Consider the following 23,030-nt stretch of genomic DNA (forward strand, 5'->3'; position numbering starts at 1 on the left):
TTCAGTCACTCTTGACTTCCAGGGGTGTGAGTGAAAGCCGAACTGGCTGGGCATGAGAAATAGCCTCGTTTGTCTGTTTTAAATCTCAACAAAAGCATTGGGCCAACTGTTCTGTCTCCTTAGAAAGACAGGCATGGGCAGAACCGAGCTGCTAGGATTATTGGAATGTATTGAATTGAATAGAGGATTGGGAAAAAAAAAAACCAAGAAAAATCAACCACATAATCCATCATGCTCTGAGGCCAAGTCAGGATTATTCCCCAAAGTATTATCGCTGTGCGGGACTCATTGGGTTTGCATGTTGAATGATGTTGTGATATTTTTCTGTGTTTTAGTGTTAAATGGACTGACTGGAGCAGTTAACGAATTCGTGATGTTATTGCAATTCCTTCTGGAGACATGTGAGACTTCACTGCTCATCTTTCAGCACCCCGCACTGCAGGATGCCACGTTACAGATGAGACAGCTCTGGAGACACCAAGCAATAGTGGGAAGCATGCATGGTCTGGAGCAGTTAAGCACCAAGCAAGTTCATCCTGGGTGGAGGTGAAGGCAAATCCATTGATCTAAAAGGAAAGAAGTGAAATGACGGGGAAGGCAGATTGGGATTGTTAGTAATAAGCCAAATTACAGAGACCTGATGGCATAATTCACGCATCTGGAAAGCTGCTATCAAAAGCCTGGCTGGTTTGGGAAGGACAGGCAGGGAAAAAGCTGGAGATAAACTTTTTGAAGAGTGATGTACCCCCATGTTGACATCCCAAAACAGAGGGAGACAGACCTGCGCAAGGTCACTGGGTAGCAGTAATGAACATGAGAAAGACCCTGGAAGAACATTTGGAGCTCTTTGTTTTACCGGGATCTCCAAAAAGCCACAGCTCAGCAGACATGTGCTGGAAAAGGAATACAGGAGGAGGCAAACCCTCTGAGAAGGGCTTGGACAGTGGGTGGGGACAACTTTTGGACACAACAGATGATGTATGGCTGGAAGACAGTCACAGGTGACATCAGCCACAGCTCAAGAGCACCCAGTGCCACAGCTGCCTTGACTTGCTGCAGCAGGGTCACACTTCATGGACCTGAGGACACCAAAGCACTTGAGGAGCTCACCTACAGGCTCCAGACCCCTGCAGGTGCCCAGACTGTGGTAGGAGGATGGTAGATGGATCTGGGGATCTTTCCACATTTTTATTTCATCTGCATCAAGCACAGGTTGGTTTATATTCCAGGCAGCACAGCAGGAGGCTGGAGATGGGTAGGATTACCAGTAAGACATGATGAAATCCTTGTGTGAGTTCTGCTGACCAAGCTGGAGGATTGCCCCCAGTTTTGGGCAGTATCCTTCGAGGTGTGGAGTGTCTGGAAGAAAGCCCAGAAGAGAGCAAGGACACAACCTACAGGAAAAGATGGACATTCCATACAGAGAAGGGAGACATAACAGCCTTCAGTAGATAAATTATCTACAGAGGAAAGAAGTAAATAGCGCTCGGTGCCTGCAGAGAGCCAAAAGCTGAACTTCTGCCGCTGGTGGAAAGCGCTGTAGCTGCACAGGACGTGTCTTGCCTGGCCAAAAAGAAAAAGGTTATCGGGGCTGCTGGACTGGACACGCTGTCCCGATGCGGCCGCTGTCCTCGGCAGCACTTTCGGGAAGCGATCCTGAGCCAACGGAAGGGAAACGACCCCGAGTCCTCAGCGGCTGCCCCCGCCACGGCCTGCGTGCGGGCTCGGGGCACCGGCCAGGCGGGCCGAGCGCGGCGGGGCACGGCCCAGCCCCCGGAGCGCCCCGCTTCGGGCCGCTGCCCCCCAGGCCCACCCTCGCTCCGCAGGGCCTGGAAGCAGCCCCAGACCGGGCAGGTTTTACCTCAGAACGCGGCTCGGACCGCCGGTCCGGAGCGGCCTCGCTGAGGGAGCGGCGCCCGCGGGTGCGGGCACTGGGGCGCTGGGACCAAGCCGGGGGCGGACCCGACGCCGATAAGCCCCACCCCTAATTTGCATAATCAGGCGGTGTCTAACCGCTCTGCGTCCTAAGCCCCGCCCCGATTCCCTGCAGACCCCGCCCCCTCACAACAAACCCTGCCCCTCGGTAAGCCCCGCCCCCGTCCGCCCCAAGCCTCGCCCCTTCCCTCGAGGCCCGCCCACTCCTCAAGCCTTGCCCCTTCCCCTCAGCCCTGCCCCTTCCTGCGTCTCACACGCACCCGCCTCTGCGCGGCCGTTCCCGCTCCCGCGTGCCACCTACCAGCTCTCGCGATATCTCTTCCCGGAAGTAGAGCACCTGTCTTACCGGAAGCGGAAGTGTGCGGGCCCGTGGGTGGCTGTGAGGGCCGTTACGCGTGGGCCGACATGCTGCTGCGGCTGCTGCTGCTGCTCTTGGTGTTCTGCGCCGCCGCCCAGGCTGAGGGTGAGGGGCCGGCCCTGGGGTGCCCGGGGCGGGGGAGGGCAGTAAGAGGGGCTTGCGGCCGTGGGGTGCCCGGGGCGGGCGGGCGGGGCGGAACCGGTGGGCAGGGCCGCGGCGGGGGGGCCCAGATTGGGTTGCGGAGGGGGAGCGGCGGGCTGGGTGCTCGGCGGTGCCGGAGTAGCGAAGGCAGCAGGCTCGGGCCGGGGTGGGTCTGACACGGGCGCTTGGTTTGCGGGGCTCTTCTGCCGTTGGGCCCCACCTGCGTGTGGTGTGGGTCCCGCGGAGGGGCTGGGGGGTTCCTCGGGGGCTCCCTGCCGCTGGGCTGGTTCCCCCTTTGGTTCCCCGTCTCCCCTGCAGAGGCGTTTCCTTCTGCTTTTGGCAGCTGTGGGCCTGCGCTGGCTGGGGAGCTGTTTCCGACAGCCAGGCGGGCTGACCTCTGTGTGTTTGCTGACAGCTGAGGGGCAGAAACCAGAGCAAAGAGGGTCCAACAGAGCTTCAGGAGGCGCTGCAGGATTCCTCCGTCTGAGCACACGGAGCAGCGGGGCCATCACAGCAGATGAGCACCAGGGTACATCTAAAAAGAATGAAGGGGAGCACCCTGAATCAGATCCAAACAAGAAGGACACCAACGTGGACACAGATAACAAAGAGGCAACAAATACGGACCAGAGGAATGTGAATGATGAAGAGATGGTGAATAAGAACCAGAAGGGCACAGATGCACGTGGCCCTAGTAGCGCTGGGGAGAAGAAAGAAGGCCAGAATGGCAGCAGCGAAGGCAACGAGCCAAGTAACCAAACCAAACAGAGCAGCAGCACTGACAATCAGCCCAGCAGCCAGAGTGGTGGCAGCACCGGTAATGAGAACAGCAACACCAATAGCCAGGGCAGTGACAACAAGGACCAGGACAATAAGGACCAGAGCAACAACCAGGAGAGTGGCGGCAACAACACAGACCAGGACAGTACCAACAAGAACCAGACCAACAAACAGGACGGCAGCACTGAGAACCACGGCAGCAGTGGTCAGAACCAGGGCAGCAATGGTCAGAACGCGGGCAACCAGCAGGAGAGCAGTGACAAGGACCAGGGCAACAAGAAGGAGGGCAACAGCGCGAACCCGGGCCAGAGTGGGGCGGGCAACGGCGGGAACCAGGGCCAGAGTGGGACGAGCAACGGCGTGAGCAACGGCGGGAACCAGGGCCAGAGTGGGACGAGCAATGGTGGGAACCAGGGCCAAAGTGAGGCGGGCAACAGTGTGAGCAACGGCGGGAACCAGGGCCAGAGTGGGGCGGGCAACAGCGGGAACCAGGGCCAGAGTGGGACGAGCAATGGTGGGAACCAGGGCCAAAGTGAGGCGGGCAACAGTGTGAGCAACGGCGGGAACCAGGGCCAGAGTGGGGCGGGCAACGGCGTGAGCAATGGCGGCAACCAGGGCCAGAGTGGGACGAGCAACGGCGTGAGCAATGGCGGGAACCAGGGCCAGAGTGGGGCGAGCAACGGCGTGAACCAGGGCAACAACCAGGGTAATGAAGTGGACTCACAGGGAGATAAAACCGAATCACAACAATCAACTTCCTCCACTGCTGATGGTGATGCTGCTTCAGACAATGAAGAAAGCCCCAGAGAGGAAGAGGATGAGGCTAAAGATGGTGGTGATGCCTCCTCTGATAATAAGGAGAGAGAAAAGAGCGTTCCTGCTTCCCCCAGGGACCAGTCGGAGAGCAGCCACTTCTTCGCCTATCTGGTGACCACAGCTATTATCGTTGCTGCCTTATACGTCGCGTATCACAACAAACGTAAGGTGAGTGGCTGCGCTCCTCGTCCTGGCTCCCGGCGTTGCCCCTGCGGTTTAGGATCTTCCCTTCTGCTCACTGCTGCAGACCGGGGCTGTTCCCCTCGCGCTGACTCTTGTGTCTCACCAGTACCTCCCGCTTGCTGCGTGGTGTGGGTTTGGTTAATATTAATTTGAGCCTTGGTCTGAGCAGCTTTGGGAGGAGCAGAGAGGGTGTTGTAACTAGGAAAGGGGTCGGGTCTCTGCAGAAATCGGGTGGCCTCAGCCCTGGTGGTTATTTTCAGCTGAGAAGGTGAAAAAGAAAATCTGTGTGAAGTTACCCTGAGTTTTCTGTTGCAGATTGCATAAGACTCATCCTTAAATAATCTTGCATGGGGGGATGCAGCTCCAATGACGTAACTGTCTTTTGCTGGGGTTTCTTTTTCCTCCTGTAAAGCTGTTTCTGAGGTAGGAGAAAGAAAACAAATTCTTACGGCTTTCTGCGTGTTAGGAAGACCTCATTATGGCCTGCTTTCGATCTTAGCTGGGTTTCAGTGTTGGCATTTCTTTCAAGTGCCTTTTAAGAGGAAATACAGTCACTAGAAGGAGGTAGGTGAAGCTGGTCTTTGGCCCCTTAGAAAGCACCAGTGTTTGAAGTGAGAAAAAGTTGACTTGGCAGCTGCCGTCCTGCTCACCTTGTCCCTGCTTCTCTCTCCAAAGATCATCGCTTTTGCTCTGGAAGGAAAAAGATCGAAAAGTGGTCGACGGCCCAAATCTGGCGATTATCAGAGACTGGATCAAAAGGTAAGATCTCCCCAAAATGGGTGCTGCCTCACCCCAGGAGTTCGGCAGGCTGGGAGAAGGGGCTGCAGTGCCTTGTGTGTACCATATAATGCAATATATTGGTCTTTCGCATGAGAAGAGGTCAGAAAACCTCTACTTGGTTGGTATTGGAAACCAGATTTTTTGTTTGTTTGTTAGTTTTTTAGCAAAACCCCTGCTCTTGGTCTAGAAACAGGGTTTTGCCAGAAAATGGAAGCAATAATACTGAGAAATTATGGTAGAGCCAACACAGGGCAGAAGTTTGAGAGTCTTGAGCTCAGGTGTGCTGAAGAGTAGTTTGCCACTGACTCAAACGACTTTTTCAGAGAAGTTTTTAGCAGGAGAAGGGTAGGATTTGGGGAGAAGTCCCTTCCTTTTTCCCCTTGAAACTTTTTTCACCTGTTGTCTTTGAAGTCAGAAGTGTCTGTAAGTATTTTCTGTCATGGGAAGAGGAGGAGATGAGGGGAGAAAATAAAACATCACCCAGAGCTGAAACTCAGCCTTTCCGGAAGGCTGTCAGCACTGGGGGGACTGTGACAATGGCCGTTTTCAAACGCCATTGGGGATTTTGCCTACAGAACTCGAGGCAGCGTCGTCCGGCTCAGTTTTGGCTTCGCAGAGGCACTGTGTGCTGTTGGGAGTGCAAGCTCAGTTCTCTCCCTTCCCAAATTGCAGCCATGCCTGGCTGGGGAAGCTGTCTGAGTGCCACAGAGACAATTTGCCTGCTTGAGCTTCCCTATTAAGTCTCACCAATATTTCGGGAATTTGTTTCCCTTGCCAGGAATTTCCTGACTTGTCCCTAAGGCATGGTAAAGCAGCCAGCCAATTAGAAAGCACTTGATTTTATTTGAAAGCTCATCAGAGACACTTAGCCTGTTCAAACTCCAGTGCTTTGTCAGAGCAGAAGAGCAATGCTGAGCTTTCAAATTGTTTAAACCTTTCTTTTTGCCTTTCCAGATATAGATTCTTCCTCGGATGTTCAGCGGAATAATGACGGCCAGCGATGAAAATGCAGGAACACTGGGACGCCCCCCCACTCCCCTGCTGTAGCACTCTGAGTTCTGGCTGTGTGCTGTGTTCAGGTTTCAGACAACAGGAAAAAGGGGAAACGCTTTTAGTTTTGCACCTGCACCTTGGTAATGTTAAACTTCTCACTTCCTCAAAACGCGTTTCTCCTTTCTCAACTGCCTGAAGATGAACTGGTTTTCTGCTTGGGTATCTGGCTTCTAGCCTGTGACCCAGGAAAAGCTGGTACCCAGCACTTGACAGAACTTTTGTGTCCAAATGAAATGGAATTTGCCACCTACTGTACTGACGTCCCCTCTTGGGGGGGGGGAAAAATTAATATATATATATATATATCCGCCTGCAAAATGAGCCATCTGACTCTTCCCCTTCCAGAGTCATAGAGCTGCCTTTGTAACCAGCACAGTCTTGCTTGAGACACAGACATTCCCCTCTTCTGTCCATTGTGTTTGGATGCTAAAGTTTGGAGCGTGACTGATTGCACTAGTTTGGAAACGATCTGCCAAGGACTCTGATTTGATTTGATTTTTTTCCTCTGTCTGTGATGAAGAGAATGTTAGAGTTTAACATTTAGTTTCACTCTTTTGTGCACATCTTTGGAAATGCTGGAGCAGCCTTTAGCCCTTGGGTTGTAGCTTAAACTTCCTCACCCGCATCCCATGCTCTGCGTGGGTCTTTTCCCTCGTGGTTCCTAGAGTTCAGACGTTTGCACTAAAGGTGACAGCGCAGTTTGCCGTGAAGGAGGGCAGGGTAGGCTTAGAAAGCTTCGTGCCGAATTGCCGCGGTGTAGTTGTAGCAGACTTCACCTTGGAAGGTTGCTTTCCTCCCCCTTGTAAAATGCAGTTATGTGGTAATGTGAAATGTGTGGTAACCCTGAAGCGCTAGGGATGAATGAAACTTGCAGTCATTCACACCTCTTCCTCAAAAATGTGGTATTGAGGCTCTGGAGTGTTCAGCAAGCCTCCGTAAGTTGTAGAGCTCTCTGTGGCAGAGCGCTTGGCGTTGGCTTTGGCTGGAGAAGTGCTGCTTTCTTGCCTGGTCGAGAGGTGACGTGGCTGCTTGTCCCCTGGGTTGCGCAAGCCTTGGCAGTGCCGCTCCTGCCGAGCGCCTCTCACCTTGGGAAACCGTTGTAGCCTGCGGTGCAGGCACCATCCTTTCTGCCTGTGAGTCACCATGGGTTGTCTGCTCCCTGAGGTCACCTCCTGAGCAGGTGACTGATGTGTGGAAGGGCTTATTGTACTGCCAGCGTGGCCTTTCCTGCTCTTCTGCAGCTCTGCCTGCCCCAGCTTTGAGAAGTTTTGTGTAGCTGAGTGGTGTAACCAGCTGCCTGTCGCTGAGCACTTAAACTATGGCCTGGGGCACGCGCTGGTTATGCTTAAGGCTGCAAAATGTGTTGATTGTGAGTTTTTTATTTTTGTAGTTCTACTCCAAAGATGTTTGTTTGAGACAGGACGTTTCTGGAGAGGACACGAAGTGCCTGCCCGATATGCTTTTGTTTTTTCCAGTATGGGCAGAAAAATATTGGTATGAGGCATCTAGAGCTCTTCACGTGGGTACCCGTCTACGCCCAAAGCTCCTGCCAGCCGTACGTGAGTCACCCTCTCCGTGCACTTGCTGACTGACTGCACAGGAAGAATCCTGGCCGGGTTAACTTCCCTCCAGCTGGCCACAAAAGCAACTCGTGGGATGAGGCCAGTCTTTTTCCGGCCTTCCTGAGGTTGTGAACAATTGGTAGTCTGCCCTGTGGTTGCTAAAGATAGTCACATTTGACAAGGGCAAAGACGTTTCCTTGTCTGGACGTGAAAGCTATAGCTGTATTGGTGGGGTTTAAGAGGTGAGAAGGGGCTTGACCCTCTCCTAAAAGAAAAAAAATTTTTTTTTTTTTTCTTCTTCTGCCTGTTAGCAAGCACAAAGAGCAGGAGAAAGTCCCTCTTTTGCTTTAAATAGCTTTCCAGGTTTCCGTAGTAAACTTTTCTGATGCTGAAAGTGCTTGCAGAAGCTATTCTGGAGAATGAGAGTGTGAGGTGGAGGGAAGAGAAAGGAAAACAAGTCTGGGAACGTAACCCTTGGGGGAAATGTGCCTTCTGAAAAGGGTGGGAACTCCTGCAACAAGACTCCACTGTTCCAGAGATCCCGTAGGATAAGTCTAAGGCTCACTGTTGTGTGGCTGATTTATGGACAGGATGCGGGGTGGGAGATGGTGGCTTTTGTTTAATGACAGCGGGGAAAAAAAACCTCGTATTCCAACATGTGAGGTACCATGTGCTTCTGAGCTGCGCATTCCTGAATTTTTAAGACTGTGTGCGCTGTTTTCTGGCTTTGTCCTATTTTTTTTAATTGAAAAATAATCTACAAAGGGTTTTTTTTCACCATCTGCTTGCTTTTCTGTCCCATGAGCTTTTTCAAATGCCTTTTGGTCCTCTGTTGTTCCAATTTGTGTTGGGAATCCCACCCCCGTTACCAGCAGTTCGCCATTAACAGCAAGCCAAAGCGAGTGAGGTCTTTGGAGAGCAGGACCATAGTACCTCAAACATCTCGATGGTCAGATGGGGCTGAGCACGAGCTCATTCGTCAGGTTAATGAGGACATACATCACGTCGCTGTTGGTTCGCTCGGGGCCCAGCGTGGCTCCAGCACAACAGAAATGCCCCGTGCCCGGGAAGTGCAGGGTTGGGGGACACGCAGAGCTTGCACCAGGCTAAACTGGGGGGACCCCTCCTTAAATCCCCCCCCCCCCCCCAGTTACCAAGGGCAGTGTGTTTCTGGCAGCAGTTGCTGTAATTGTCTGAGCTGCGTGAAACCTCTGGGAATGATTCCCGGTTTGTTGACTTTTATGGTATTTAAATTTATGCAGTGTGTTTCAAACGGGTCAAAGGTGCACGTAACCTTTTCCCTTTGGACACACTGTGTTTTTTGAACAGACGGTATCTGTCGGTATGTCAGTTTTTTGCCAGATGTTACTACTTTTAGGCCAGCTGCCTCACCAGTTTGAATCAGCAAATGGTTTGTTTTCTGCTGCAGTGAAATGCAACTTGCTTTGAAGGATCAGAATTTTTATATTTCTTTGTACTATTTTTTTTCCTGTGTGGTGAAATCAATAAATGAATTTCAAAAAAAGCATTGGGTTTTCACCTCTCTTGGGGTTGGTTATTTTTTTTTGGTGGGTTCTTTGCATGGTCTCCTTTGAAACCTGGCAACAATGGTGCAGGGTAGTTCCTCTTTGTGCAAAAAGGAAAAAAAATGGCTTTAACAAAAGTAATGCTCTTTGAAATGAATGGTTTGTGTTCAAAGCTTTTCATGCTTGATTTGCACATGCAAACTCACCCCTCGAGTGACCAACTAACCTTGCAGCCGGAAGGAGCCAAGACGGGTTTCAGCTGAGAGCCAGTCTGAAAAGTTTCCAGTCTGCCTCCCAACCCCAGACAGTCCCTCCTACACCTGGTAGCGAGGACCTGACCTTAAAATGGAATTTGAACTGCCTTTCTAAGGGCTCGGCTGCGGGTCTCCCCCCGCAGGGAGGCTCAGAGGAGGATGAGGAGGATGCAGCCCTGATCCCAGCACTGCCTGGCTCCTCTGAGCAGCAGAGACTGGAAAAAGCGCCTGGAGTTCTGCTCCTGCTCCCCCAGGGATGCTGCTCCCCGATCGGCCGTGGCAAGGGGAAGGCAAGGTGCCATGATCAGCGGCAGATCTACCAAGGGCACTTCTGGGTAGCGTTTACTGCTGCTTCCTGTAGTAAATGGAAGAAACTTTCTCCTTTCCCCCACTTCTTCCCTAAAAGGAGAAAATCCACCGTCCTGCACTCTCCTCCAGCTTGGCCGGCCACCAGCTGCCTGGCAGTCAGTGCAGGGGATGGGCTAGGAAAAAGGGACGGGCACTTGTTTTCCTGTTGACAGGGTTGCTGAGAACTTGGGGGAGGAAAAAAGGGTGGAAATGGCGGATTAAAATGAAAACCCTCCATCCGCCTGCACATGGGGTTGTCAGATGGAGTGCTCATCCAAGTCTTCCTATGAGGAGACCAAAGCTGTGCTCTGCTGTGGGTCTGGAGAAACAAGAATTACTGAATTGTGCTCTGGGATCTCTTTGAACCCCTTACCTGCATCCACCCTGACCTGAGAGTGCCGTAAAAGTCTCTAAACTATTTTATTCCTACAGGTAGAGTGAACGGAGTGGGGAAGGAAGAACCTGCAGGTCCCTTAAGAGAGGAGCAGCGGCACGGGCTGCCCATCACACATGCCAGGACATGGTGAGTGCCGAGCGTGGGTTGGGCCGGGGTAGCTGCACCACACACCTACCTGTAAGTTGAAGTCCAGGAGTTGAAAAAGTGCCAAATGAAACCAAAATTATCTACCACCTGGGTTGGGCTCTGCTTAGTGGAGCTGAATTGCTCAGGGCTGCGCTGAAAAATACCTGTACGGGCAGGGTTTATCTGGGAGGCCCTTGGGGCAGAGGTGGCACAGGCTTAATGCATGAGCGCAGGGCGAAACTCGGCATGCCTTGGTGGGGGTCTTCGCCCCTGCAGCCCCTCCCTGCTCCTGTGGCTGTATGAGGACTGGTCCCCCATCTCGTGGCCCGGGGATGTCTGTGCGTTCGGTACAGGAGCCTGTGCAGGTTTTTATATTAACGTGGCTTTTGTGCTTTTTCTTGGTACCAAAACGCCAACAGGGGATGAGGAACCTGGGCAAATACGTCAGGTCCGTGAATTGTCCTGACCCATCCATCCCACCCACTCGCATCTGACTGGAGCTTTTCCCCTCTCCCCTTGCTCACCGGAGAAGGAAGCTTGCAGAGACCCAGTGACCCTTTGTGAACTTAGAGAGCTATCTGGAGCAAATCTTGCCAGATCCACTCCCTGGCCTCTGCTCCAGGTCCCCAGTTAACCCACCAACCTGCAAGTCCTGGTGACCACCTATATTTATTTTTTCTTTAAAGCTTAAACAGCCTCATGAACGAACAGCTGGAACATGAGGTGATCTTACAGCAGGGCAGCAGTATTTTCATTATGGGTAGGGCACCAGCCAAGTAAACACATCAGCTTTGTCTCCGTAAAACAGAAGTCCATGGCCTGTGAAGGTTTGTTTAGATTATTAAAAAAAAAAAAACAACAAACCAACAAAATGGTTGAGATTGCATTTGCAAGGTGGGAGCTCTTTTGTGTAAGAAAATCGGGGTGAGAAGCAGTTTTACGTCCCCTCCGGAGCTGTGGGGGGTCACAGCGTGCTGTAGGGCGCTGGGTATCGCTGCACAGTCGTGTGCAGAAGGTCCTGCAGTAGGATTTGCCCCAGTGGCACTTGGCTTGACAAAACCTCCCCCCAGGTAGCTCTGGCACATCCCAGGTTGAGCCATTCCCTTTGCAGAGGGGATTTCTGTTGGTTTTCTTGTAACTCGTCCTTTTTTCTCCATGCATGACAGGGGACTTGGCAGCTCTTTGCCCCACGGGCTTTTCTGCAGAGCCAGCAGTTCTCAGACACCGTCTGCCTCCTCTGCGATGGGTGCTGAGAAGGGGAAGACCTCCTGCAGCAGGTTGGTGATGAAGCAGGGCATCTCCTTGCACCCCTGGTAGGTGCCCCTGGCCTGGCAGCAAAACGCCACCTCCCAGTTGATGCGGGTCATGAGGCGGTTGAGGGCCAGGTGACGTTCCTCTCCCTCCAGGACCTTGAGCAGGGCCTGCAGGAACATGGATCCGAAGGCATTGACGAAGGCCACGTAGCCTGCGGAGTGTAAAGGAAGGAGAGCGGCGTTGGCTGTGCCGTGGCCCTGCGACAGGCCGGCGTCGGCTTGTCAGGGGCTCTCCCTTACCTGGGCTGCACGCGAACATCACAGCGGTTTGGGGAGGGATGGAGACGCAGGCTGAGAAGCCATCTGGCTTGCTCTGTGGCGCAGGATTCCCGCTGTCACACTCCACTACCACCCCGTGGTCAAACTCTGTTCCCCGGCAAGCCTGTGGGCAAGAACGGCTGCTGTGAGCTTCCCCCTGCTCTGCTCTCTCTTTTGCCTGTCCCCAGGGCAAGCCGAAAGCTCCTGGGCTCTTTAGGGGCTCCCTGGGGACCTATAGCCCCCCCCCCCAAGTCAAGCCTGCAAGCCACCCCATGGTGCAGAGCCCCTCCCAGCTCCTGTTCCCCAAGTCCTACAGCCCCACATCGTTCCTCTCCCATCTCCGTTCTCTTCCCTTCTCATCCGGCGCCGCTCAGCATTGCCGAGCCTCTCTTGCGACAGGCCTGGAGATGGGGCTGCCTCCTCTCTTCCCTGCCGATTTCTTATGAGGCTGGTTCCCCTTCTCTTTGCATTTACCCCTCCCCTCCGCGGTAAATGCGATGCTGCACATGGAACCCAGAAATACGCCTGGAAACGCAAGTCCACTGGGAAAGTGCTGGCAGAGACGCCACTGGGAGCGCAGCCCATGGGCAGCGCAGGTCCTGTACGGTCCTGTGCTCTGCGTGATGGTTTGCTCTGTCTTGCCCAGATGGAGCGTGGGGCTCGTGCTGGGGAGGTGCTGGAGAGGCACTGGCACTGCTGAGGCTGCTCTGGGGGCACGTTTCACCCCTGCCTGGAGCCACCTCTGCTGTGACACGTTGGTTGGGACCAGACCAAAGGCAGCAACGGACACGTCCCAGCGTCAGGGGAGAGGGGAGCCTACCGTCCCCTCTCCCTGTGGAAACTCCCCGCCAAATGCCAGCGGTGAATCCTTGCTCAGGATGTGGCCTGCAGGGATGCGAGCAGAGGGGCTGCGACACCCCGGCTCGGAACAGCCCGGAGGGGCAGGCAGAGGCCACCGGGAGCCGCGGGGACCTGAGCCGTGGTGATACCAAGGGGAAGCAGCCCTTCTCTCCCAGCCTGGGCTTGGGCACCCTCAGCCCTGCGGTGTTTGCTCTACAAGGAGAGCACCCACCAGCTCGAGCGCAAGCTTTGTCCACCAGTCGAGGTGTCCAGACCAGTCTCTGGGATTTCTGGCTTGTCCTGGGGGTGTCCCCCGCTGTCACTGCTCCCTGAAGAGCAGCCAAGCCCTTTACCAGCAGGAAACAAATGCCACAATCGATTTAGACTTGCTTTCAGGTGAAAAGCTATCTGTATACTTGCATAATGTTTGCCGAGTGCACACTCTCTGCTGGTGTCCGTCCAGTTCCTGAATTATTTGTTTGTTCAGTGATCTAATCCTCCCTGTCGGAGCAGTTAACGTGTACTTCCAGGGCTCCTGGCCAGCAAGGGCATGCTCGCGTCCCCTCTGCTTCACTGCTTGGGAACCAGCCGCGGGCTTTATTTCTTTTCCCTACTACATCACCAGTTCCCAACTGGGCTTCTCCCACCCAGCCCTACCGCAGGAGTTTGCTGTGCCCCAATGTTCACGGTGATGGGATCTGAGGGCAGCTTTTCACGAGTCATCTATATCCTGGTGGTGTGCAGGAGGAATATTTGATCCCAGCAATGTCACTGTCACGGCAAACAACTTGGTTTCAGCCCATGTAGTCCAGAGGGTGCAAACCACTGGGAGAAACGCTCCTGTCCAGAGACACTGGGAAAAAACGGAGGCTGATTCCTGAAGAAGGGACATGTGGATGGGTGGTGGCGGGCTGGGAGAGGACTGTTCGCAGTGAGCCACAAGGCTTCCAAATCAGTGAAAGCAGGACAAAAGAAGGTTGGAGGGTTCTGGTGGGAAGCTGAGCAGCCAAGAAAGGACCAAGCTCCCACATGGATGTACTGAAATCCATTGGGAACAGGTTTATCCTGGCAGCAGCCTTAAGCCTCGTGCTTGTGCCAGTCTAATTCTGCACGAACTTAGCAAAAAGGGGATCAAGTTATCATCCAGGGGCTGTGTTACCTGGATAAAGAAGATTTTGGGTATTTTGGTGAGCACCGGGCACCTCTCTGAGGATAAAGTCTGGAAAATCTGGGTCAGCTTAACTGGTTCCATGTCACAGCCGAATATGACCCCCTCCTCTCCGTGGCTGGAGATGATGCTCACAAAGTACTCTCCATGTTCGCAGCAGCGCTCTGCAACGACACGGCCACACTGATGCCTTTGTGCCTCAGCTCAGCGTGTCCTGGAGGATCCTTGGACCAGGAGGTAGGGAATGGGAGATAGCTGGGCTTGGAGGGGGTTAGGGTCTGGCTGGGGGACGCATACCTTGCTGGTAAAGGTCATTTATCTCCTTGGCTGTCTTGTTGTGCACCAGCTTCACCTTGTAGTTGAGCCGTGAGAGTATCCTGGAAAGCTTCTCCGCTTCTCTCTTGGCTCCTTTCCGGGTCCCAAGCACCACATCATGGTCACTGCTGCAGAAATTGCTGTTGACGATGATGAGAGCTCGGCTTTGCCTTGGCTGGGACATACTGGGATGTCCCCTCGGAGGGGTAAGTGGTCTCCAAACCCTGCACCGTGCGGGCAGGGAGCTCTGGCTTGTCTAGTAGTGAGCCCTGATGCTCCTTCAGGAAGTCCAGGAGAGCATATCCTGCTCTGCCGGCTGACTCAGCACCAACGTGGCCAATTGTCAAGGGCAAAGGCAGGAGCGGTGCCCTGTTACCTGCCGAGGCAGCGAGATGGCACCCGGCCATGAGCCGTGGGGTGGGACAGGGACAGGGCTCGTCCCTGGCTTTGGTGGGCACCGCTGGCTGCCAGAGGGCAGGGCTGGCACCATCCAGCCCAGGGCTTACGGTGCTGTGTGAGGAGGGGGGGAAAGGATTGCTTTCTCCGAGGGGATGGTGGTGGCGTTGGAGAGGGATGGGGGGTGGAAATGCCTGCTTGGCAGGCGACACCAAGCAGCCAGGCAATCCCTCCCTGCCTTTCTCACCCTGCCTTTGTTTCCCCAAAAGCCCGGCAATCCCTGCTCCCCATCGCTGACCGCGGGGAGAACAGCCCCATCCAGCCTCCCCGCGAGCTCCCAGCCGGGCTTCTCAGGCAGTGCTGCTTGTGCCTCCCCTGCCTGCTCCCGGCGAGCAGGAGCCACTTGCCAGCCGGTTTTATTCATTGGGTTACCCCTTTGTGGCATTTCTGTGGTTATTCCTCCCCAGAACAGTCTTGTGCTGGTGCAGGATACGTCCCCAGCAACATGCTCACAAGGACAGGTCTCAGCTACGTCCCTGCACTCCTTCCCTTCCTCAACTTGCCAACCTGGTGTCGAAAATCTGCCCGCGGGAGCCACCCGAACCCCCGCCCTGCTGATCCCACATCACAAGGTGCAAATCACAAGATGGTTATTATTATTTTATTTATTTCTGATCTCACGTGCTTCCTTTCCCCTTTGGAGAGGACTTTGATCGTGTTCCCAAGCTTTTCCCAGCAGACTTGTTTTGATTGCAGAAGGAGCGGGTGTTTGCAGCGTCGCCCGTCTCTGGGCGATGCTGGGGGTAGAGCAGCACCGAAACGCCATTGGTGCCGCGGGGCTGGGGGCTGCATCGCCATCCTGCTGCTCTGCTGCAGCAAGGCATGACGTGGAAAGCGTCATAGGGCAAGCGAGTGCTCTGTTAGAGAGCTTTAAAATTAAAGGGCTTAAATCCCTTCATGTCTGGCCTTGGCATGCGAGAAGGACCTGCTTGCTCCACTGCCCCGTGGAGGCGGGAGCTGGCTCCTTCCCAAAGGACCGTGTCTGTGAGCCTCCGCCAGGCGCCTTCGTTAAAACAGCGATGGGGCTTAGGCTGGCCTGATCTCCCCTTGCTGAAATGCAGCCAGTGCCCGTCCAGCGGCTGGCAGGGCTTTGCCAAACCCGCCTGGTGCTGCCTGGGCAAGCCGGGGCACAGCAACGTCACGGGGTGGTGCTGCTGCCTCTGCCACCCTGGTGCTGCCACGTCCCACAGGAGCTTCAGCTGTCCCGGGGCGCTTCGTCAGCCCCGTGAAGCTTTATCAGCCCCACCTGGCATGAAAGCTGCCACCTGGAAGGGGGAAAGCATCCCCGGTGGGGGCTCGCTCCTGATGGGTCTGGGGTTGCCGCTGGAGGCTGATGCTCTTCCAGTGGTTCATGCGGCTCTCAGACACTGGTGGGGCTGAAGCAGCCGTGGGTGTTGCTGGTGGAAGCTGTTGGGTCTTGCCTTCTGGTGCAGCCCGTCTTTTTGGGTTGCCTCGCCTTCCCTCCTGGCCACTGCTGCACATGGCAGCTCTGGGAGACCCTCCCCCCTATGCTGGGAGAAGGGGGTTTGCCCCCCGGCGGGTGGTCAGGGATCAGGGCTGGCTTTTACTCACTGGTGGTGGATGCAGTGGGGGGGGAGGTGAACTCCAGGTGGGTGAGTGCGAGGCAAGCTGGCTGGAAACGGGAACAGCATCTTCCTGGGCTGGAATCCTTTGGCTTTGCGTTAGAGAAGGATGTGCTGTGGGTGATCGACAGCTGAAAATAAGGTGCTTGGGGGGGGAAACAGAGGTCCTGGCCGGTGGGACAAACAGGCATTAGTCCTCCTTCTTGGCGTTGGTGGCCTGCGTGCGCTTTTTCAGGCGTGCCAGGTCAATGTACAGGTTGCGCTTGAGGATGGCGCTGGCACAGATGAGGGCTCCTTGCAGGGCTCCCACGAAGCCGCCCAGGCACAAATCCTGCCCTGGAGAAGACAGCAGGAGGCAGTGATGGCAGTGGCCATGGTCTCCCGTGAGCAGCTGATGCTCTCCATCCCCAAGTGACCATCAGTGCTGTTTTGGGCATCCTCATCCCCAGCCACCATCCACCTTCCAGCTGCCCCCACGCCACCCCTGGGGCTTGGTTTGAACCCACAGTCCCCTCCCTATTTGACACCTTCCTTCTCCCCAGCAGGGAAAAGGCCTCACCCTGCTCTAAATACCCGGCTAAATAATCAGCGTTGGCTGGGGAGACAGCGGCCGGCGGCTGGAGGAGGCACAGCCCTTTCCTCCTCCCGCTGGAACCGTGCAAGTCCACTTTGACGTGCTCCAGTGGCCCTTGCGTCACCCCATGGCACAGCAGCGGTTTGTCCCCTTATTTCATTGCAGGACTGAAGGTTTCCTCCCCCCATATCCTGCTGCCCCAGTGGTGGCCTGGTGTGAGGACGTGGTGTCTGGCTGGTGGCCGTGGTACCTGTCAGGTAGAGGTTGGGGACGGCCGTCTGTGCCCTGATGGCGGCGATGGCCTCAGCCTGCAGGCGGGCGATGCTGTGTTCAGAGCCGTAGAATTCCCCCTTGGGGCTGGCGATGTAGTGCTGGTTGGTGAGGGGCGTCCCACCGGCGATGTACTCGATCTGCAGGGGACAACGCGGTCTGGAGGGGCTCAGCATGATGGTGCGGGGCATCTCGTGCTCCAGAAAGCTTTTTGTGGGGTAGGGGCTGGGAGGGTTTTCCTTGCAGCCCCTTGCGTGGTGGTTCTGGCCAGGTTTGGCCCCAGGGTGGTCTAGGGGAGGTGGTGGTGGTCAGGAGGCAGCGGTGATGGGCTGGCGCCATGCTGCCCAGCTGGACCTGATGTCCAGACCCAGCTCCGACAACTGCAGGATGGGGCTGGGTGGAGACAACCCCAGAGAGGAGCTGGAGGAACCGTGAACCCCGGGACTCCTCACCCTGTCCTCGACACGAGGGTAGAGCTTGAAGACAGTCTGCATGATGGCATCCACAAAGGTCTTCTTCAAATCCTCGTAATCATCGCCCCGCTTATTGACCTGCTTGTCCTTCCACTCCTCGAACCACTCGTATTTGGCGAAGGTCACGATGGCCAGCGTGGATTTACCTGCAGCAGGACAAGGCTGGGGCCGCTGTCCCTCTGCCAGCCCTTATGCCACCGCGTCGCTGCCACAAACCCAGCCCTCCCCAGGCAAACACCTGGCACACCCCCAGGTCCTTGTGATCGATATCCTTCGGCCCATCAGCCTGGCGACCACTTTCCACGAGCAACCCGCCCAGCAGCTTTAGCCGTAGCTGTTTTAGGAGAAACCCCTCGCTCGCAGTCACCGAACGAACCGAACCCCAGCAAGAAGAGCTTTGGAGCCACTCATGTTTGCGGCTGGGCTCCAGCCTTTACCTGGGTGCCTCATCTCCCAGGTGGGGTCCTTGGCTGATGGGCAGGTGACAAACAGGAGAGGGATGTTCTTGGCAGCTTCTTCTCTGGAAGAAGCCAAGTAGCGATTCATTCTGTGGAGAGATGCGAGGGTCCGAGGTGGGTTTCAGTGCAAACTTGCCCCCGAATGCTCCTTAGGGCCAAATCCCCACGCAGCCCGGATCTGCCAAGAGCACTTTTCGAGTCACCACCCAGGAATTTCATGTCCTTACGCTTAATAAAGCGTGTCTAAGGCGAAGCCAAACCTACATTTCATCCAGGTCGTTTCCTGGGTACATGTAGTAGTTGGTGGGCTCCAGCCCCAGCTCATCCCTCGAGCCGTTAAGACCCACGAAGACGGTGAAGCCCCCTTCGCCGTGTGTCACCATACGAAGCTGGGACTGGATCTCTGCGATGTGGAGGGAAGAAGGGTAAAATCAGTATTTTCTGGCATCCTCAGCTACAGAGAAGCGGTTCCTCCTAGGAGCAGCCTCACTTCTATCTGCGTTGCTCCCATGTTGACTTATAAAACCGATTGATCTGGAAAGACCTTGTGTGTGCTCAAGGGGTGGGACGGCAGCTCTAAGGCAGGCAGGGAACGCTTCAGTGCTTGGGCTTGAGCTTTTCCTGGGTTTAGTGACTTTCCTGGATTTAAATCTCTACTCTGCAGACATTGAAGTCAGACCAGGACCATGTTGTTGCCTGGAAAGCTCCCTCCCACCCGTGCCCCCCTGCCTCCCACCCGTGCCCCCCTCCCCCCCACCCGTGCCCCTTCCAAAGCAGCAGGAAGATTTTGTGGCAGCGCTAAACCCAACTTTAAGCGGCCATTTCACCAACTTTGACAGGTTTTGGGGCACTACACTGTGGGTTTTAGGGAAACCAAGCAGCAAGCCCAGGCTTTCCTAACTCTGGCCAGTTTTGGTAAATTAATTTAGGCTTGATTAAAAGCCCTGCAAGGAAACGTATGGCCAAGGATGGCATTTCGAATGCTGTGACATAAAAACGATAAGAAATAATTATAAAGCTGCTTTCGGAGGTGGCTCGGAGGGGGATTAAGGCTGTAACCCCAATGAAACCCAGCACTGTGGTTTTACCAGGCAAAGCCTGCGCCTCTGCTGGCAGGAGCCGTTCGTAGGTGTTGAAGATCCCGGCATCCGAGATGATAACGGGAGCGAAGATGTTCACCAGATCTTGGCCCTTCTTGACGCTGACGCCTGGATGGGAAGGGCGAGGAGGGGAGGGATGGCTCTGGTTGAACGCAGCGCCACGGCAGGGAGCAGCCACGTGTGCCGCGTCCCGTGCCGGCACTCACCGCAAGCTTTGCCCTGGGAGTCCAGCAGGATCCTCTGCACCGGCGCCTTTCCCAGCACGTTGCCTCCAGCTTTCCGGATAACGGCAATGGTGTGGAAGGCGATTTCCCCGGCCCCCCCCTTGGGGTACCACGCGCCATTGAGGAAGTGGTTCACCAGGATGCTGTGCATGGAGAAGCTGGCCTTGGAGGGGAGCACACCTGCAAAAAGGGGCAGCGCGAGACAAGTTTGTGCCAAATCGTGGTTTTGTGGCTTATCCTAATGTTTCTTAGGATGAGGAACGCCCCATCCTCGGCTGGATGTGATGGACGTGAGGAAGGACGGATCTGGGTGAGAAACGATGGTTCATGGGTACCTGGAGGAGCAAGGGGGGTGGGTGGCCTCGTGGCTCCTTTGCAACTCAGGCTGCACCCACCGAACTGGCTGAGTCACTGAGGGCCATGGGCAAACCCCCGGGGAAGGTGGGAGGAGGGGAAGGGGAAGGGTGAAAGGGTTGTGGCGAGGCCAGGGCGGTGGGTGTCAGCATGAGGTTAAGAGTGGGTGGATGTTCCCTTGCATAAGAGGAGTGACGCAGCCACGCCGTGAAACCAAAGGATGCAGAGGGAAAGAGATGAAGGTGAGCAACGGGAACGTGGGGACAACCAGCTGCTGGCTTGGGGACAAGGATGGTGGCAGAGCATCCATGCACTCAGCACCCCTCACCCACACACGGCAACAGCCATCACCCTTACAAAAGCAAAGAAAAAAGGGGTTTCTTGCATATTTCTTTTTTCTAAAGGGTTTAAATTCACCCCCATGGCGCCCTGGAGCCTCCTGGCCACCTACCGTAGGTGGGGAAGATGTAGCTGAAGACAGCCCTGAGCTCACGGTTGGCGGTGAGACCATCCACCACGTCCCTCACGCTGCGGGACGCCAGCTGGCAGAAGGGGCTGAGCCACGGCAGCAGCCCCGAGCGGCACAGCAGCGCGGCCAGCATCCATGGAACCATCTTCAAGACACCCAGCAGCGCAGTGCCTCGGCTGGCGCTCTGCAGGAGAGGAGGCTGGTGCTGAGCATCCGCCGCTGGGGGGGCTGCAGGCAGCCCCAGGGTGGGCTCCAAAGATGCTCAGAAGCAGCTTTTCCCCTTAAATCCACTGCTGGGCTGGTGGGGAGGCAGCAGCATCTCTGAAGCGCTGCAGCCCAGGGAGCAGCGGGCGCAGACAGTGCTCGCTCCCCCAAAAAGCTCCCCTGCGGTCGAGGTATCGGAGCATAATTAGTGTTAATTCAGCACTATTTTGATAATGATTGCAATCACCCTACTGGCTGGGAGGTCCCGGAGCATCATCCCACAGCACCCAGGGGGGTTGTCGGGGCCCATGGGGGTCCCAGCACATCCCGTGGGGCCACAAGCATCCTTGGGGAGCAGGGTTAAAGCTCCAGGTGTGATGCTGGGGGGTTGAGGCAGAAAAAGGAGATTTGTTTAATGTGTTTCCCAGAACTTTGGGGGCCGAGTGGGGGTGGGTTGTGCAACGCTGTTATTCTCTGCAATTGCCCAATATCTGGGTGTTGCCGGGGGGGGGGCGGGAGCGGAATTTTCCTTCTTTGCATGACCCCGAAGAGAGGGACCAGGGCCAAAAAAATCTCCCCATCCCACCCCCATAGCGAAGCCAAAACCCCCTCTACCTTCACCAGCCGCTGGAACTCATCGATAGCGGCCGCCTCCCCAGGAAACTGCTCCTTCAAGCCTTTGAAATATTCCTCCTTCCCTGCGTAGATGCGGTATGTCCTGCCACCGCTGGGCTCCCCCAGAACCACGGCGTCGTAGACGGCTGGCAGCGGAGCCCACTCCAGCTGCCCCTCCGTCAGCTGCTCCACCAGGAAGCGGACGGTGGAGCCCTCCTCCATCTGCCCCACGTAGTGGATACCTAGAAGACATATTTTTGGTTTGTTTGGGGGGGGGGGGTTCCATTTTTTTCTACCTCATCACACTCCTGGGAGGCACAGGACTCTCTTTTATTCCTCCAGCCCCACCCCAGTGGCTCTGTACGAAAGGGAGAGGGAAAAGCTGGGAAACACCCGCTCCAGGTCAAAGGGAAAACTGAGCACCCACTGTCATGTTTTTAAGCAGCTTTTATAAATTCTGTTACATGCTGATAATTTTCCTTTCTAAATTGTTGTAAATAATTAATTCTGTGTGGTTCGAGGGCTGGATGGGGCTGGACTTTGTCTTGCTGGAAGGCGTTTGCCAGGTGGGATGTGCCCTGAGGTGATGGCTCCGCACGGGGTTACAGCTGGGGGGGGGTGACCAGCCGCACCCCACCCTCCAGCGGGAGGGTTTTGGGACGAGGGAGGGCGCGCGCTCCCGCATCGCTCGTGTGGATAAAAGCACTTGTGTAACCCAGGGTGGGTGCTGGGGGCACCCAGCCTGGGTCCCCATGAGTGTCCCTCACCCACCCTGCAGCTGAGCCACCCCACCCCCACCTTGAGCCAGGGGTGAATGTGGGACCCCAAATGCCGCAGGGAACGTACCGGTGTCAAACTCGAAGCCCTTCTCGCTGAAGGTGTGGCAGCAGCCCCCCAGCTTGCCGTGCTGCTCCAGCACCAGCACCCGCTTGCCCACTTTCGCCAGCAGCGCGGCAGCTGCCAGGCCCCCGATGCCACTGCCCACCACGATGGCATCGAGCCCCTCGGGGACTTTATCTGCTGAGAAAACTGGGGGGGCGGGGGGGGGGGAGGGGTGCAGCATCCTCAGCGGTGGGATGTGGCACCCCCCTGCAGGTGTGTGTGGTACCCGGCCGGTGACCCCCAAAACTTCGCCGGGGGGATGTTGTGCTAGAGGGGTGATGCCACCTCACTGGGTGATGCCACGCTGGGGGTACATGTCACTTTGGGGGGGTCATGCTGCCCCAGTGGGTGATGCTGGCAGGGGGGGCGTGATGGCACCCTGAGGGGCAATGCTGGCTGGGGGAGGCAGTGATAGCACCCTGGGGGGCAACACCAGCCTGGGGAGTGATGCTGGCCGGGTGGGCAGCGATGGCACCCTGAGGAGTGATGAAACCCTGGGGGATGATGCCGGCTCGGGGGTGGTGAGAGCACCCTGGGAGGCGATACCAGCCGGGGGAGTGGCGGCACCCTGTGGGGGTCATGTCACCCCGGGACTAATGCTATATGAGGGCAAGGGGGGGTGACAGCACCCCAGGGGGCAGTGCCATCCTGGGGGGGGGTGATGTCACCCCGGGGGGTGATGCTGGCCGGGGGCGATGCCGGCCGGGGGGGTGCGGGCACCCGGGGGGCTTGAGGGCATCCAAGGGGCGATGCCAGCCAGGGGGGTGAGGGCACCCCGGGGGGGCTTGAGGGCACCTGGGGGGCGGGGCTGCCGGGGGGGTGAGGGCACCTGAGGGCGATGCCGGTCCCCGGTCCCGCGGGGGCGCGCACAGCCCCGTACCTGGCTTGAGCACGGTCCTGCGCGCAGCCTTGTCGGTGACGAGCGGGGCGGGGGGGCGGCGGGTGTCGGCGGCGAAGGGGCTGGGGCCGCTGCCCGCGCCCCACAGGAACAGCCCGAGCAGCAGCAGCAGCAGGAGAGCGAGGAAGAGCAGCGCGTACGGCCACATGCTGCCCGCGTTTGGCGCCGCGGCCCGCGGCCGTCCCGCCCCCCGGGCAGCCCCGCCCCCGGGCAGCCCCGCCCCCCGGACAGCCCCGCCCCCCGGACAGCCCCGCCCCCCGGGCAGCCCCCCCGGGCAGCCCCGCCCCCCCGGGCAGCCCCGCCCCCCGAGCAGCCCC

The 23,030-nt window shown here is 56.4% G+C and overlaps 3 protein-coding genes and 1 long non-coding RNA gene across 5 annotated transcripts; 1 reads left to right on the plus strand and 3 right to left on the minus strand.

Annotated features, from left to right (window-relative positions):
* Window positions 1-832: 832 nt before the first annotated feature.
* Window positions 833-2,038, minus strand: LOC119140370. Its single transcript, XR_005101600.1, has 2 exons — window positions 1,862-2,038; window positions 833-1,563 (listed from the first exon to the last, which is right to left on the minus strand). It is a non-coding gene; the product is annotated as an uncharacterized LOC119140370 (long non-coding RNA).
* Window positions 2,039-2,199: 161 nt separating this feature from the next.
* On the plus strand, window positions 2,200-9,125 carry TGOLN2 (trans-golgi network protein 2). Of its 2 annotated transcripts, XM_037371624.1 has the most exons (5): window positions 2,200-2,398; window positions 2,850-3,517; window positions 3,785-4,198; window positions 4,889-4,972; window positions 5,948-9,125. In XM_037371624.1, the coding sequence occupies exons 1-5, from the start codon at window positions 2,341-2,343 to the stop codon at window positions 5,951-5,953; spliced, it is 1,230 nt and encodes a 409-aa protein (XP_037227521.1). In that variant the 5' UTR covers window positions 2,200-2,340; the 3' UTR covers window positions 5,954-9,125. The 2 variants fall into 2 exon arrangements, with proteins under 2 accessions (XP_037227521.1, XP_037227520.1); XM_037371623.1 differs by having other exon boundaries at window positions 2,202-2,398; window positions 2,850-4,198.
* A 2,112-nt stretch (window positions 9,126-11,237) lies between these two features.
* On the minus strand, window positions 11,238-14,532 carry LOC119140362 (caspase-3-like). The gene is made up of 4 exons (XM_037371648.1): window positions 14,136-14,532; window positions 13,830-14,002; window positions 11,813-11,954; window positions 11,238-11,724 (listed from the first exon to the last, which is right to left on the minus strand). Exons 1-4 carry the CDS (start codon window positions 14,335-14,337, stop codon window positions 11,477-11,479), a joined length of 765 nt encoding a protein of 254 aa, XP_037227545.1. The 5' UTR covers window positions 14,338-14,532; the 3' UTR covers window positions 11,238-11,476.
* A 664-nt stretch (window positions 14,533-15,196) lies between these two features.
* On the minus strand, window positions 15,197-22,896 carry RETSAT (retinol saturase). The gene is made up of 11 exons (XM_037371621.1): window positions 22,696-22,896; window positions 21,780-21,962; window positions 20,934-21,175; window positions 20,097-20,298; window positions 19,274-19,471; window positions 19,056-19,175; window positions 18,232-18,370; window positions 17,947-18,056; window positions 17,489-17,655; window positions 17,017-17,176; window positions 15,197-16,528 (listed from the first exon to the last, which is right to left on the minus strand). The coding sequence occupies exons 1-11, from the start codon at window positions 22,859-22,861 to the stop codon at window positions 16,383-16,385; spliced, it is 1,833 nt and encodes a 610-aa protein (XP_037227518.1). The 5' UTR covers window positions 22,862-22,896; the 3' UTR covers window positions 15,197-16,382.
* Window positions 22,897-23,030: the final 134 nt, after the last annotated feature.

This window comes from Falco rusticolus, chromosome 20 (assembly GCF_015220075.1).
Source record: "Falco rusticolus isolate bFalRus1 chromosome 20, bFalRus1.pri, whole genome shotgun sequence".
Lineage (NCBI taxonomy): Eukaryota > Metazoa > Chordata > Aves > Falconiformes > Falconidae > Falco > Falco rusticolus.